At 39.0% G+C, this 16710-nt stretch overlaps 1 protein-coding gene across 2 annotated transcripts in view; it reads left to right on the forward strand.

Annotated features, from left to right (window-relative positions):
- Positions 1-16710, forward strand: part of neurl1aa (neuralized E3 ubiquitin protein ligase 1Aa) — a 125063-nt gene that overhangs the window by 45755 nt on the left and 62598 nt on the right. Inside the window, exon 1 of one of the 2 annotated variants that reach the window (XM_038283170.1) lies at positions 2155-2480. The exons of the other annotated variant lie outside the window; for it this stretch is intronic. Within the exon in view, the coding sequence (XP_038139098.1) occupies positions 2447-2480 (34 nt within the window). The 5' untranslated portion in view covers positions 2155-2446. Of the gene's footprint in view, positions 1-2154; positions 2481-16710 lie in introns of those variants that run through there. 2 annotated transcript variants of the gene reach the window in all.

Raw genomic sequence — 16710 nt, forward strand, 5'->3', positions numbered from 1 at the left:
TTAAGGGCATCATAAAATCATTCCACACATATAACTGACAAGTTTTATAAACTGCATTCTTTTTAATTAGCTTTTTACAGATTACATTCTCTGCACATCTAGGGGCATTCCTAGCCTGACATAGTCCGACTCAATTCTAGTCAGAATATGAGTCTGATACTGCTCCATAGAGCTGTGATTATGGGGCGTGTTTCGAACGAACCAGGAAAAAAAATGCCTCTCCACTCAATTGGATAGACCTACAACCAATAAGAGCAACGGAGTGCGTGACGTATGTTAAGCGACGCATAGTTGTTGTCAACAAAAATCAAAGCGTACTGTTGCACGCCTATAATAAGAAGATGAGCCTTGATCGCGTTTCTCTGTTCCTCTTTTAAAATTAATTTGCTGTTGATATCTTCTAGAACATTCCTAATAGCAGAATCTACACACCTCAACTCTCCAGCGGCAGCCATTGTTGTTGTCACCCAAGCGCGCTTTTGTGACGTGGTTGATTACATTACTGTTGATCATCTGTCCATCATCGTACAAAGCCCGCCCTGACAATTTGATTGGCCCGCCAGATATTGTGCGAGCATACTCACGCTACTATTGAGCAATGCCAGACCGAACTTCCCGACCTCAAACGTTGTGGGCGGGACTAAGTTCGGAATGGCACCCAGGCTAGGGCATTCCTCCTCTACAGTGAAAAGCAAAGATGCGTTTCTTTTGGTCTGCATGTGAGTTAAAGGTTAAGGATGTTCTTTTTCTGGGTGGATCATCAAAATAAGTGGTCCTCCTAATTGTCAATCATTCTGGTGATATGTTTACCTAAGGCTGTCCTACGTGCTCATCCACATTTTCACTTACCGCTGGTGAGTCTGACATAGTGGAAAAATTGCAAATCTTTTGAAAAGTAAGCTTGTATGAGTGATGCAAACAGCAACTTTTAAACAGAGGGTGCACAAGGAGTAATGGGCTCGTTCATGCTCTTGCACGTGTTTAATAGACGTTCCCTCTGGGTGGGGGGGGGGGTCAGGGTTGTGCATATGCATTTTATTCAAAGTGGAGAGGGCACGTCTCTTAAAAAAATTCACTAAAAATCTTACCTGTAACAACATTTTTTTCGGTTAAGAGCAAGCATGTGTTTTGGGCTTGAAGGGAAGAGAATGTGATCTGTAAATCGAACTGAACAGAATGCAATTCGGAACACTAAATATGAAAAAGGAAATAAAAAATTTTAACAAATAAAATATTACAATAAAAATATAAAATCTGTAAGTTTAAAATTCAGTAAAAACTTAACCCCTTGAAGCCTTAATTGATATACATGTACATAAAAAAATACATTTTGTGCGTGTTTTTCCACTTCAATGAGATGCCAAATAAAAATGGTTAATATTACTAAATAAAGAGAAATGAAGGTAAAGTATATTTTGTAACAGCAGTTATACAGTAACTACATAATAACATACACTGTGACTAGCAATGGGGTGATGCAGAAACGCTACGCTGCAAAAATATTCTGAAAATTAGTAAAAAGATCTTAAAATAAGTATATTTAACCTTAATATGAGGAAGAAATAAGATGATCTTTCCATGGAATGAGCATTTTTACCCTTAAAATAAGATAATTGCATATTATGCACTTGAAATGAGAGACTGCATTTGTGTTTTTTTTTCTTATTTTAAATGTACATTGTCTTGTTCCGATGGCAGTGTCTCAATTACCTGCTCAATAAATAGAAAAAAGCTCTTATTTTAGGAAAAAATGACTTTGATTTACATTTTTTGCAGTGTAATACAAGTGGTTTGTTGCTTATGAGCAACAACAGGCATCAATTTAAATTAAATGAAATTTGAAAGTTAAACTTAACAGTAGTTTGAATTTATCTGAGAAAACAGCAAAGTTAAAAGTTGTTGGTCTAAGTTTCAGTTCTGGGTTACATTTTTTTATTTTTATTTTTTTTATTATTTCAATAGAAAAAAAATGTTGCTTGGAACAATAATAGAAGAAAAAGCCATCCATATATTGCCATATTAGAGCTTGTTATTGTCCTCCTGAGTGACGCCTCCCCCTCCTGACCCATAAATATCCCCTCTGCTCGGCAGTGACAGTGTTAACCAGGGCTCAGCTCCAGCTCTCCTCCCTCTATGTAAATGCTAGTGGAAGTGAGCGGGACCCGAGGCGGGGAAGCGCTCCCTGAATGAGGAGGCGGACTGAGGGGAGAGGGTGTGTGAGTGTGGGGGGGATGTGCGCCCCTCTGCTGCTCGGTACGCGGAGGTGTGCGCTCCTCTCTCTCTCTCTTGATCCTGCTTTTGTATCGCTTCGGAGGAGAGAACCCACAGGACACCTTTGGATGCAATCATGTCACGGCCGCCGTGTCGTTTCCACAGCAGCATCCTCTGAATAATAGAGGCTGTTTTAATCCACGCAGGCGTCAAAGGGACCTTAAGGAATAAAGCTATGGGTGGGCAGATAACGCGGAATGCTTTGTACGGTAAGGTTTAAACCTCCATGTTATTCTGCTCTTATTAATAACAGATTAACGCTTCATTGATGTGGGGCTGCAGGTACAGTGGTGCCACTACAGCCTATTCTTTGCTCAGAGTGACGTCACTCCGGTGATAGGAATAAGGGTCTGCAGACGCACGGTGGTCTCTGTTATGATCCAGCGCGACGTCACCTCCTCCTCCTTCTCCTGCTGCTGCTGCTGTCTGGTGCTGCAGCCATGAGGTGTTTGCCCTGAGGAGGAGCGGCTCTGTGGAAGATGGGAAGTTGTGGGGTTTCCCTCCACTGTAGTTTCCCTATTCAATAAACAGGCGCTCAGAGCTGCAGCTGCGCTCTAACAGGCAAAGTGCGCTTCTGCATGTTCACTGGAGATCCACAGCATCTCAGCTCAAGAGATGCTGGCCTGCACCAGGCCTTCTGTGGTAACACACAGGGTATGAGGCTTTAGGTGATGATGCTTCATTTATACCATGAGGTTAAGCTGTGACCCCACTCCTGGTCTTGATCACCTGATCGTCCCTAATTAAAGCCTAAGGATTGATCCAATTACTTTAAGCATGACAGCAAGTAGAAGTCCTCTGTTGCAGGATCAAGGTTAAACAGCCCAGGAAGTTACTTTGTTCTCTACATCAAAATGAGCAAAACTGGATAAAGAAGAGCTGAAACCTTCCACGGTTCTATGTTAAAATAAGAAGCATTCCAAACCTTACAAACTCTGCTCGCCTTATTGGACTAAATTTGACTTTAAAACTAGTGTTGCACTGATGCCATTTTTTGGCCCGGATACCTGTCTGTGCAGTATTGGCCGATACCGATAGCCTGACGTAGTCCTACTCAATTCTAGTCAGAATATGAGTCTGATACTGCTCCATAGAGCTGTGATTATGGGGCGTGTTTCGAACGAACCAGGAAAAAATATGCCTCTGCACTCAATTGGATAGACCTACAACCAATAAGAGCAACAGAGTGCGTGACATATGTTAAGCAATGCATAGTTGTTGTCAACAAAAATCAAAGCGTGCAGTTGCATGCGTACAATAAGACGATGAGCCTTGATCGCGTTTCTCTGTTCCTCTTTTAAAATTAATTTGCTGTCGATATCTTCTAGAACAGACCTAATAGCAGAATCTACACACCTCAACTCTCCAGCGGCAGCCATTGTTGTTGTCACCCAAGCGCGCTTTGGTGACGTGGTTGATTACGTTACTGTTGATCATCTGTCCATCATCGTATAAAGCCCGCCCTGACAATTTGATTGGCCCGCCAGATATTGTGTGAGCATACTCGCACTACTATTGAGCAATGCCAGACCGAACTTCCCAACCTCAAACGTTGTAGGCGGGACTAAGTTCGGAATGGCACCCAGGCTACGATACCGATACCATCTGTTTGAAATTGATGTGTGTGTATATGAAGACCTGCATACTACTTGGATTAGGGCTGCAACTAACGATTATTTTAAAAATCGATGAATTGGACGATTATTTTTTCGATTAATCGATGAATCGGACAAAAAATATTTTTTATATTAACCTCTTTATTCCAGAATAAACATTATAGACAGAACAAACAAGCACACAAGTACAGGTTGCTCATTAACTGTACTGGTGCAATATGAAAAATAAATGTTTGTGTTAAAACTACGCAAACTTACATGAGAAATGTAGATGTACATCCACAAAATATAGGGTACTTTGTTTCATAAAGCGCAAAAAAAGACATTTTTGTTTTTAAAAGCCTCTAAGGGGTTCAAACAATAGGCCCCCCCATTTCAACAAATGAGTTTTTTTTAGACTAGAAGAGTTCTGCCTTTTAAGACAGGAAAGTACAGCAGTTAAAGTTGCTACTTGAGAAAATACTGAACCATAGAGATAAAAATAGCCCTGTGATTCAAATTATAAATTGTATTTGGAATAAAAATGAGAGAACTAGGGGTGCTAAAAAACACATCCTCCAAAGACAGATATTTACATGGGAATGTGGCATATAATTAATTGACATATTACTGATCTTGCTGGATTTTATTCTGCTTTACTTCTATAAATTGCAGGATCATCTTTACTTTATCTTTGCCAGATTTAAACTTTAAAAGTCTTGCCCTCATAATTTGCAAGTTAATTTATTTATAAAGTAAATGTAAACGCTGCTTAAGCTAGTTCAAATGAAATTTAAAGTAAAATAAGTAGCCAACCTTATCACTGTCTGTAACCTACTAACAAGATAAGGAAAGCATCAGATGAGCTACCTGAGAAACTAACGTAACGTTTCCCCACTTTAAAACCAAACAAACATGGTGGTTCCGTGCCATGTTAATTTCTTTTGAAAAAAGTTGCATGTTATCACTTTTTTCACTTTACAAAGCGCAGGCTATTTTAATTATTGTGATCAATTTGCGCCGTCAATCCCGGTGCATGCGCACTTCATTTGCAGTCTGGACGCTGAGGCTCTGACTGAGAGGGACTCCTGCGGGAAAACGCGGTTGGGGTGGGGGAGGCGCCCCACGGCAGAGTAGGAATGATACATGCTTTCACGTAAGAGTCTCCAAAAGCCACCAGTGACACCGAAAAAAGTCGCCAGATTTGTCGCTAGTCGCTTTTTTGAAAAATAGTCGCTGGAGGGGTCTGAAAAGTCGCGGAGTTGGCAACACTGCTCCTGCGGCGCTGACTCGCTCTGCCGTATTTTTTTTCCTTCCTCTTTCAGTCAAGAGGCAGTGATGACGGCGCAGCGGATGACGCAATAATCGCGCGACACGACTAATCGATGATGAAATTCGTTGCCAACGCTTTTAAAAGTCGATTTTTATCGATTTTATCGATTCGTTGTTGCAGCCCTAACTTGGATGTAAAATAATTGCCATCATGGCTTTGTCAAGCTGACAGACTAATACAAAGTGAATCCAGTAGAACTTTTTATTTCCTACCTGGAATGGGTGACAATAGTTGAATAAACATTTGGCTCTCAAAATGGTATCGGTGCACTATGTGTTGGTACTCACTGATACTGATACCACCATTTTACTGCTGGATCGGGGCCCCGCCTGATAGTGGTATTGGTATCAGTGCAACACAATTTAAAACTATGGTTATCATAATCTGTCCTCATCTAAAGGTCTTAATGGAGGCTAGATCTGATTCTGTGTTTTATTTCAGGTGTCAAACCTTCAAAACTGAGCACTGATGACAAATTCGGCAACATAAAGTGGATCAAACTTAAAGGCACACTATGCAACATTTTTCAGTTAATTAATGTGTTCCATAACATTTTGGATGATTAAATGAGTCATTTCAGGTTAAACAAAGGTCTCGGCCGCCCTGGTGGTCTGTAGGGGAAATACCGCACTTGCAATTGCAGGAGCCCTCGGCCCGCACCCACAGGCTCAGAAGTCTCGCGAGAGTCGGTCTTGCTTTACGGCGAGAACTGCTACACACCCCCAGTTAAAAGCATGCTCGTTGCTAGCACAGTGGCGATCTTTGTGCAGTTATCATGGCGGAACCAGCGTGAAAACAGCGAAAGCCCATGTCGGAGCAGGCAAGAAAGAGGAAAAGGGCTCCGGACAGAGAGAGGAGTCGTACACGGGTGAACATCGGGCAAGCTTTTTCCGAATGGCGAGAGCTAAAATAAAAAGAAGGCTGCAAGGCTGACGCGGACCTCGCGTTTCTGCTGATGAGATTGTAAGTAACATTGGAATGGTTTCTCTCTCTCTGTGTGCATGTTCATACTTTCACTGTGTTAGTCATTCGTTGCGTTCGCCTGTCTGCTAAGCTCAAAACAACCGCACCTGGCTTGACAGAGAAACCAGGAGAACAGCTGTGCATATTTACGACAGTGCACTTTTACTTTCGCCCTCTGGGGTGAGCCTCGCTGGAAAATCAACACCGGTTGCATAGTATACCTTTAACCTGACTCCGCCAGATGGATTTGCTCCGCATATCCATCTGGAAACCTTCGGTTGAAGTAATTTTGGGAAGGGGCGAAAATACTGGTTACCTGATTGCCTATGTTGGTGATAGACGGGCCAAATAAACCAATCAGATCAACGAAGCATATGATGTAACAGAGCGACGACGAAAAGGAGCCAATTTATAGATCAAACTCTTGCCGAAACCAGTCGGGAGAAGAGCAAAAACATATTTTCCTCTGAGAAAAGCCTCCAGAGCAGTGTTTTGCCCTTCTTTCTGTGAAGAAATACTCTGTAATTCCGATAAAACTTGCTCGATAGCCACGCTAACGCTAGTTTCATCGGCTGAAGCCGCCATGTTCTTTAGACTGAACTGTCGCGCTTCTCGTTGCATCACACCTCAATCCGCCTCAAAGCCAACGCTGATTGGACGTTCGTTTGGTGAACGGCTCCAAATTTTCTTCAACGGAGAGTCTCCAGACTGTTTAGCGAGTGAAATCTTGAAAGCTTGCGAGATCAGGATGGTCTCACGAGGCGAGATCAAACTGTCCTTTATAAAAAGTTTGTCTCACTACAAATGTTTCATTTCCATTACGATGCCAATACTGTCGCATTAAAAAGGGATTCATACCAATATGAACCTGATAGGATATTAGTACGATTCATACGTGCTTTTGTTACATATGTTTCACTGTAGAATGTTAGAAAAGGTTGGATCACTAGTTCTCACTAGTGATTAATTTATTAACCAAGGAATTAAGTAAACTTTAAACAGAAGCAGAGTTTTTCCAGCAGCAGGACAATATCAGAGATTAAAGATACAGGCTGATATAATCTGATATTGGTTTTCTGGCCAATATCGCGACAATATTACTATTAGACCGGGAAATCCCTGGGATGATTAAGCTGAAGCTAAAGCCCTATAGGTTGGGTTTTTTGCAATAATTATCACACTTTTTAGCAGGTTTATTGCAGTTAAATATTCTACTGGTACTTATCTTATTTATATATTTTTTTTATGGTCATTTTTATTATGATTCTTTTTCATTAAGTGCACTTTACTTACCTATAAAATTCAGAATTGCATTTGAGTCAATGAGTCGATGCAGTCAGCTGGTTTTCCTTTGACAGAAAACTTTGAATCAATTTGACTGGATGATCTGGTGAACTGTAAAGTGCCTTGAGATGATGTGTGTTGTGAATTGGTGCTATAAAAATAAACTGAATTCAGTTAAGAATAGGTAGACTTCTGCCTATAAGCAGAACCCACTTTCAGGTAGGGGTGAAAACTGCAAAAATATAACGATAAGAAAAGGATGAAGATGTATGTGATGGTACAATTCATCATGATATATACAAATATACATTAGCAATGACGATATATTGTGATTTTCATAATAATATAGCTCTAGGAAACCTTGGGAGAGCTGGTTGCTCAGCTTTGGTGAGTGCAAACTGAATAATAGGCCCTGAGGTAGTGTGCTGCCAACTAGTGACTGGAGGTATAAGAGTTTTATATAAAAAGTTGTATATTTTCCTATAAATATTTTTTATTCTTTAAGATCAACAATCAGTATTTTGTAAACATTACTAATATTGTCCAATAAAATAGTCAGAAACTTTTTTGTCTTATACCCTATTATCAGATAATATGTTGTTCCCATGTGCTGGTGATTCACCTCGTATAGCACAAACATTTCTCCTCTAAAAGATTCGGTGGAAGCAGTGATACTTTCAAGTGGAATGTCCTAACTAATTTAAAATTTTTTTAGTGTTAGTATTTCAGTAATAAACATGAATTAGCAAATAATACTGTAACACCAAAGCAGACAAAACACAGATTCCTGCTCTTACAGAACTAGTTGTTGAGATAAACAAACCGGATGTTCTGTCAGATCAGCATACCCCGTCAGACCAGCATACCTATAGTCGATATGCATGCGCAAAACGTCAGATTTGCATTTATCACGTTAGTTTTTTTAATGAAAACTAGGCTTTGAACTACCTCAACGGGTGTTCATCCCTTTAGTCATGTAAAAAAACAAAAAACAATTTAAGGTCAGATCACCATACGCTTCAAAAAACACCAAAAAGTAAGTTTAATTGTTTTTTTGTACCTAACTTAAGGGATAAGACGCCCGTTGGTGTAGCTTAAAGTGTATTTTTCGTACAAAACTAAAGGAATAAACTAAAGGGATGAACGGGTATTCACTATGGGTGTGCTGGTCTTACCGGGTATGCTCATCTGACAGAACACCGGCTGAGACCAATTCATTTCTATGTTATGCAGATCCATAAATGATTCATTTAGCCAGCATAAGTTCATCAATTTGTTTGCATGTTTATTAACAAGAGCATCATCAAACCTTAGTTTGCTCACAGGATTTATTAACAGGAAAAAAAAGATTTGTTTTTTTGTTGTTTTTTGCTGTTAGTAGAGTGTGATTAGTCTCAATTGACCCTAAACCCTGATGGTGGTCATCTGACACATAACAGGAAAGCAGACCCTGACCATTTTTTGAGATGCTGTTAAATTTACAACAGATGGAACTTTGCCAACCATTCATGAACGGTTTCATCTAACGTCACGTTTAGTTTCAGCTCTTCTAGCAGTCTGCAGATTGACAGTTTCCTTTCTCTGGTAAATCGCCTCTGTGATTTTGCTTCAAGGCAAACGTGGCCTGTTTGTGCTTGTGAGGAGGAGAGAAAAAAGTGTGGGTTTAACTAAATTTAAAATTAAACAGTCACTGTTGCTATGACAACCCACTGGCATCACATTTTCTTGAAACAGTTTTATTTATTTTTTTTATCCATCTGTTGCTGTGAAAAAAAGTGAAAAAATATACTTCGAAAGGCTTATTTAATTAAATTTTTCCACAACGAAAAAGTTGAAGTTTCAATGAAGAAGTTTGGTTAAACTTACTGTCTAGAGGTTACTTTGCTAAAAACGGTGAAAGTTTGGAGCAGCAGAGAACATCTGAGCAGCGTTTGGATGCTCGGCTGGGGGGGTCGTTCGTTGCGTAACCGCACAGTGCGTGGGAGCTCCACTTTTGCGGTCCGATTGACTGAGAGTGGGCCAGCGTCTGATGCTGACTTCATGGAGCGTCTGTCTGTGGATCTGTGCTTAATTTGGTTCATCACCCAGAAGTGAAGAGCTAATATTGAGGGAACTAGATACGTCTAACGAACCAGTCCTCTGTTAAAACACCTCAACAACAACAAAAGTTATTCAATTGTTCAGAGCATCCTTGCTTCTATAAAGGGAATTTGGTTTTACTATTGTGAGCAAAGAAGACGTTCTTTGAAATGGAAATTTGAAAAAAAATATCCCAAATAAAAAATTTGAAACATTTTCTTTTTTTTTTATTTTGAGGGTAACATTACTGTTTTGTCACATTTTGCTTTACATATTTATCTTAATAATTTTCTTTCTGATTTTATTATTTCTTACTTAATTTTGTTTTGAAATTTTATATTTTCAAATTTTATCTCTGCAATACATTTTTTTGACTGACAGATATTATATTTTCACTTTTCTTTCCAAATTTCAGTTTTTTTTTTTAGATACAGTTTTATAATTTGCATTTTTTTCAAAGTATTTTGCAGATCACATTCTCTGCCTTCTGGAGGCGGGCTTTCCTCTAGACCGGGGAGCAAATATGCATTTCTATTGGTCTGCTGGACGTTAGCAACAACATTTTTTATTGGTTAAGAGTGAGAGTTTGTATTGTGCTTGAAGTAAAAAAAAAAACATCTATGATCTGTGAAACACAATTTGAAAAGACTGCAATTTGTAAAACTCAACCTAAAAAACAGAATTTGAAAAAACGACATTTTCAAATAATAAAATTTGATTTGAAAAAGAAAGATCGATTTAACTAACTCTGAGAAAAAACAGCTTGAAAAAAAATTAAAAAATAAAAGAAAGATATGACCAAAAATAAAAATAAAAAATCTGAGAAGACCGCAAAGTTACCCCTAAAATTTCTTTTGACTGGAAAATGTGTCATAGATTCGTTTCTGGATTTATTTGCATTTTCACATTTTCATTCACATTTTCATTTACAAAAAAAAAATTGCTTTCAACAATAATGGAACAACCTTCACTCCATAGCCTCCCTTCAATCAAGAAATACTATGCATGGTTACCCTCCATGCTGCCTGCTGCCGTTGGCCTCCAGAGAAGCATCCTTGGCTTAATTCTGCTTTAATATCAGCGGCTCTGAGATGCTATTATTTATTGATAAGGGTTTCATAATCCTGCATGTGAAGAGAATACAGTCTAGGTTACGATTGGTGGGCCGCAGGGGGCAACGTCAGCCATATCTCATCAGGGCAGTGTCTCACCTTTCACTGCCAGTTTGTTGCTGTGTGAATTATTGAGAATGCAGTCAGGTGAGAACCATGGCAGTCCGTTTTTATTTGCATGACTGTTTTTAGTTTTTGGGGAAGTATTTTTTCCGTTAGCCTGAATTATGACTAACACTTACTGCCTAAGATTCATTTAAAATTCGCTGAACTTATTCACTGGTGTTTATCTGACTATGTTAGTTTTATATATATTATGAAATAAAATAAATAGCAATAGCGAAACCGGAGAGACCAGTGAAGTTCCTCTCAAAACCTTTTTTTTTAATTTGCATTTCTCTCTACTTTTCATTTAAGTTTTCCTTTACATAACATATTCTTTGCTTGCAAAAATAATGGAACATAATTACCTTCATAATTTTGAAACTGATGCATTCAACGTCAAGTTACATATATGCAGGTTCGGGCAGGTTCATTCGAATTCACAAGCAGAATACTGGGAATAATCATGTGTGAGTTTATTAGAATTTCTGTCAAAATAAAATTGGGTTCCTGTTGGCTAAATTAAAAATGAAAAGAAATGTAAAGAATTGGACAGAAATTGGAAATATCCCTACAATCCATTGATGAGACAAGGAATTGTTTTATTTATTTTTATCTTCCAAGAAAATGAAGTCATTATGAAACAAAGTGAAATGTACAAATTCAGTTTCAATATATCTAAATTCTATTCAGCATGAATTATACTAACAGTTTCAGTTTGTTGTACTTCGAATATATTGGGTTACTTTTATAGTATTTTATAATATAGCTAATGTAAGGGAAAAATTAAAGGATTAAAATTCATTTTTGAAACCGAAATCTCTCCATTTGCTCCCCCTTACCCAACATTAAAATTGAAGTGAGTCATCCATCATTGCCGGGGCACTGATGGAACAAACTGATCCATCACTGTGTTGCTTAGCAGCACTTCAACCTAAAGAGTGATGAGCCTTCAGAGAATCCCTGCAACCTGTATCCAGGTAGAGTAGCAGCTCTGCAGCCTCAGTTACTGTCACTACAGCAGGAGATCTGAGTATCGGATATCTTAACAGCTACCTGTAGAGTCTATCGCATGTGAGAAACATGAGATGCACCATAAAAAGCTCCTCAGACAGCGAGCTGTGAGTTTGATGTTGTGGATTCACTGTTAACCCTAAATAAGATCTGCGAGCATAAAATGATAATGCTTGTGATTAATGTTGGATATTACTCTGTGATTCACTCCCTGGCTGCTACTGCATCAGGCTGAAATGGCATTTTGTCATGAGTCAGAGGGGCTAAATACATCATTCAGACAGTGCTATGTAAACATCGTTAAGGCATTGTTTGTCACTGCCCTGCAGGCTTTTGCTATTATATGAATGATGCGTTCGGGAAATGCAGGAAAAAAAATATCAAATTCTAACTGAAATGATTCACCTGCTCGTCATGATTTAATCCATGTGTCTTATTGAATTTAGATGTTGTAGTTGGGAAAGTTTTGTTTATGGTGGCTGTTAACAGTAAGTTTTAGTTTATTCCTTTGGATGAGAATACTTTAGTTTATTAAATTTTAGTTAGTTTTAGTTAAGTTTTAGTCAACGAAAACAAAAACGAAATTTGTCTAGTTTGGGTCAGATTCAGACAATATATTTTGTTGTTCTATGTTTATATATAAATTACACATATATTTATATATATACATATATATATATTAGGGATGGGACGATTTATGAAAACCTACGAACCGTTCGGTTTGACTGTCTCGGTTCGATTCGCTTGTGTTTCGTTCGGTTCATGCGCTGCTCCTTTTTCTCATAGGCGAAGCGTGTACACTCCAGAGCAGAAGGTGGCGGCACTGCGACCAAAGCCAACCACCAGTAGTAAACAAGAAGAAGAAGAAGCGAAGCAGCTTAGCCGGGTGTAGCAGAAAAAAATCAGTTGTTGCGGAGAATTGTGTGGGTATGGCGAGTGGGAAAAAACAGGAGTTGGAAGACGCGCCAGCAGCACTTTATAGGTCTGCTGTATGGGAGCGCTTTGCATTTAGAGTGACCTACGATGACGGCGGAAAGAAAGTTGTGAATAAAAGTGCAACAGTGTGCAAGCATTGCGCAACACGTTTTGTTTATGCTAACAGCAACACGACCAACATGTCATGCTAACCCTGAAATCCCACATACTCCATCAGTGCTCCGCTCCGTCCCACTGCGCTCCAGACCGGCTGCTCAAAGCAAAGCCTACAGCCTCCACTGTGGCTCCCGTCCGCTCCGCTCTGAGTCCCTTGGAGATGGTAGAGAGCATGCGCGAGATGATTAAATTCAAAGCAGCAAAACATACGGAAATGATCCAGGGTTTCCGCGGATCATTTAAAATAATTACAATCCATTATTTTTGGGGGGATTTTTTCGTTAATTTAATACATTTTTATGGGATTTAGGTGTAACAATCAACATATACCGAATCGAACCGAACCGAAAACCATGACCAGAAACCGTGAATCGAACCGAACCGTGGATTTTGTGAACCGTTCCACCCCTAATATATATATATAAAATAATCACTTTTTACTCAACTTTCAGTTTTCTTCTGCCGATGAAAAGCATCATGTCACGGGACAGCTACCCATCAAGGACGACAACAATGTGCTGCTTTTTCGGTTTCTGTTACCATGAAAACTACTGCTATAGGATAACATGTCTACACTAGGGTGGCCATTTCTATAGCACCAAAAAGGAGGACATTGTGCGGCATATCAATAAATTACTAAGGTGTACATAAGAATCGGGTAAAGTCACATTTATAGCACAATTCTTAGTAGTTTAAAGAGGATGCTTGTGTAGCTGAATAGAACAAAATATTAAAGAAATGTAAAAAAGAATTGGTTCCCAGCATTTGTATTTATTTAATACATTGTGGTGTTTAAAAAGTGACCATTTTTTTAACACAATTAATTTGCGCAGAACTGCTGCAATTGATCATAAAGCAGTTGTTTGGAAAAGAAGCTCGAGAAAGAGCTAGAGAATAGGACGATGCAAACTGCAAAAAGTGGCTGGAAAAGAGGAATTCATGACATGGCTGCAGCCTGTCGAGAGTAAAGATGATTTCACCATGTTCTCTATCTATCCATATCTATCTATATATCTATCTATCCATATCTATCTATATATCTATCTATCTATCTATCTATCTATCTATCTATCTATATATATATATATATATATATATATATATATATATATATATATATATATATATATAAACTTGAGTCATGGAACTGTGCTTACAGCTCCTTATTTCATGTAAACTAATAACTTGTGTACATGATACTTGTTGATGGCATTAAAATTATTTCTAATAGCATTAAAAGAGCATTAAATTAGAGCTCCTCATTCCTGTATAAAACCTGTGAACGCTTAATTGAATCTGACATATTAAAAAAATCCCCATCATCATCCAGCAGATGTTCAGTTTCTGCCCAAATATTTTCTTTCTGTTGTGGATTTTTGTAACAGGGATAACTAGGATCATACATAGTTTGTATGAACTCTGTTTATTCTCTGCTTCCAAACTCATCATCTCTTCATCCATTCCTGCAATAAGAATTTTCTTTTAAAGTTGTGAGATTCACTCTAGAATCTCACAACTTCTTCCTGGTCTGTTGAAGCACCAATAGTCTGCATCCAATTATTTAATTAATTGCTCTTAGTTTTTGGGAATATATACAAACTATGCTCTAATTTCTAGATACCGATCTGTTTTTACTATAATTTAATTTGACAAACCGGGTCTTCTCTACATTCTTTTTTCTGTTTGGTGCGATTGCAATAGCGGGTCTTGATCTGGACAGACCGGAGGGGAGCAAAAAATAGCTCAGCTCCGTATTTTGACGGTGAAGGACGGAGAAGACGTACGTGGGCGGTGACGAGCGGAGGATGTGGAACAGCTCTCATTGATTTACATGACAGACAAGTACTCCGTACGTGAGCGGGCGGAGCGCTGACGGAGTATGTGGAATCTGGGGGTAAAGGAGGACAAAATACACGTCCGGCTGGGTGCAGCGCCGGACGCCGGACAGTGCAATGAAAATCCGGACTGTCCGCCCTAAAGCCGGACATCTGGCCACCCTAGTCTACACACAGCATGATTTTCAATAATAGGTTCAGAATATCAAGGCAAATGTGTTCAACTAGATATGGATCCCTTTAATAGATATGTTTAAATAAACTTTTATTTACTTTTCTTTTTTGACGTGTGTATTTTATCAGTGGTGTGAGTATTTGTTATCTGACCAAGGCAGCTTTTATCCCTTGTTCATAAATGGCTTAACGATTTAAGAGGAGCTGCTTCGATGAACCCTTACACAGACTGTGTGTGTACGTGTGTGTGTTTTCACTGAAGTCTCCATGGATAAGTGCTAATCTGAGCTTAGCAACGAGTGCAAGGAGTGGGTGGACATGTGGGCTACCTGAACGTCCTAAGCTCTGATAGGCTGCCATGAATGAATGTTACGGACTAGTTGTGTTTCCACGGGGCTAAAATTAGACTTAACTGTGGAGATCTGGGTCAATGCTACCTGCTAATACCAGTCTTGGTTTGTTAAACTGCACTTATAGGAAACATTGAGCTGCTTAGAACAATGCTTTGGATTGAGTCTAAAGTGTGCATTTATACAGTTTTACCTAAAGTTTCTTGTGGTAAAGCAATTGCTAATTTGAAATTTGCCTGTTCTCAGATTGTTGTCAGGCTGATGTGAAGCCTGTTTATTATCTGGAAAATTCTTATTAAACTAAAAATGTTTATCTCCTAAAAACTCCCGTTTTGATTGCATTTTTCTCCAAAAAGATTTATGATTTTACACCAATAGGACCTCGAAAGCAGGAAACTTGCAGCTTAAGGCAAGGCAAGGCAAATTTATATGTGTTGCACATTTCAACGGAAAGACAATTCCATGTTTTCATGTCCATGAGAAAAAAAAAAAAAGAAAAGTACAATGCATCTGGGTAAGACAACATAAATAATTTAAGAGAATAAGTGTGAATCAATATAATAAAACAGAAAAGCTAAAATAATGGAATAAAGAAAGGAAAAGTGGACTTCACCATTTATGTTTAGATACCACAGTCCGCTATAAACAATAGAGGTGGGCGGATCGATCCCAGCATCGATACTATCGATACCAACGCTGGTATTTATATTGAACAATATTCGTTTAACAAGATCGATACTTTTTATCCTCTCTCGCGCGCGCTGACTGCTGCGGAGTCACCAGTTTCCCCATATGTGTAACAGCACTTTGCTCCCCCTCCCCTCTCCTACAGTCACATGGCTCAGCGGCGCCAGCCAATCAGCGCGCAGGCTTAGCTTGGCCTGCCCACTCAGCACTACGTCACACAGACAACCGCGCTGCCGGTTGCTGGGTGAGTGCTCACTCAGACTTGGATGGAGAGAGAGACCAAAGACCCGCCTCCAGCCTCAGACAGACATCTTTGACCCAAGCGTTTCAGTCCTCCAGAGAATATCCAGGTAGATAACAGTGGTCATCGTCTGCAGCACTTCATTATACATCATATATTACTCAGAAAGTGTAGTTAAGACCTTGAAAAAACCCAGTACATTTATCCCATTAAAAATTGTTAGCTAAAATAAGCTAACATTAGATAATCTCTTATTTATTCCACGATTGAGAACTTTATAGAAAAAAAGCAACAGGCAAGTGCAGCTTAAATGTAAAAAGTATCGGTATCGGTATCGATATCGGCGATACTGACCCAGTATTTACTTGGTATCGGATCGATTAAAAAATCCCGGTATCGCCCACCTCTAATAAACAAGTATGTTTTTAATCTTGATTTAAAGGACTGAGTGTTGTAACACTTTTCTGGGAGTTTATTCCAGATTAGTGAAGCATAGAAACTAAAAGCTACATGTTTGGTTCATGTTCTGCAGTGTAGATTAGAGCCAGAAGTCATCAGGGGTCTGGCTGCTAATCCAC

This window comes from Cyprinodon tularosa, unplaced genomic scaffold (genome assembly GCF_016077235.1).
Source record: "Cyprinodon tularosa strain WSP-4 unplaced genomic scaffold, ASM1607723v1 ctg190, whole genome shotgun sequence".
Taxonomy (NCBI): domain Eukaryota; kingdom Metazoa; phylum Chordata; class Actinopteri; order Cyprinodontiformes; family Cyprinodontidae; genus Cyprinodon; species Cyprinodon tularosa.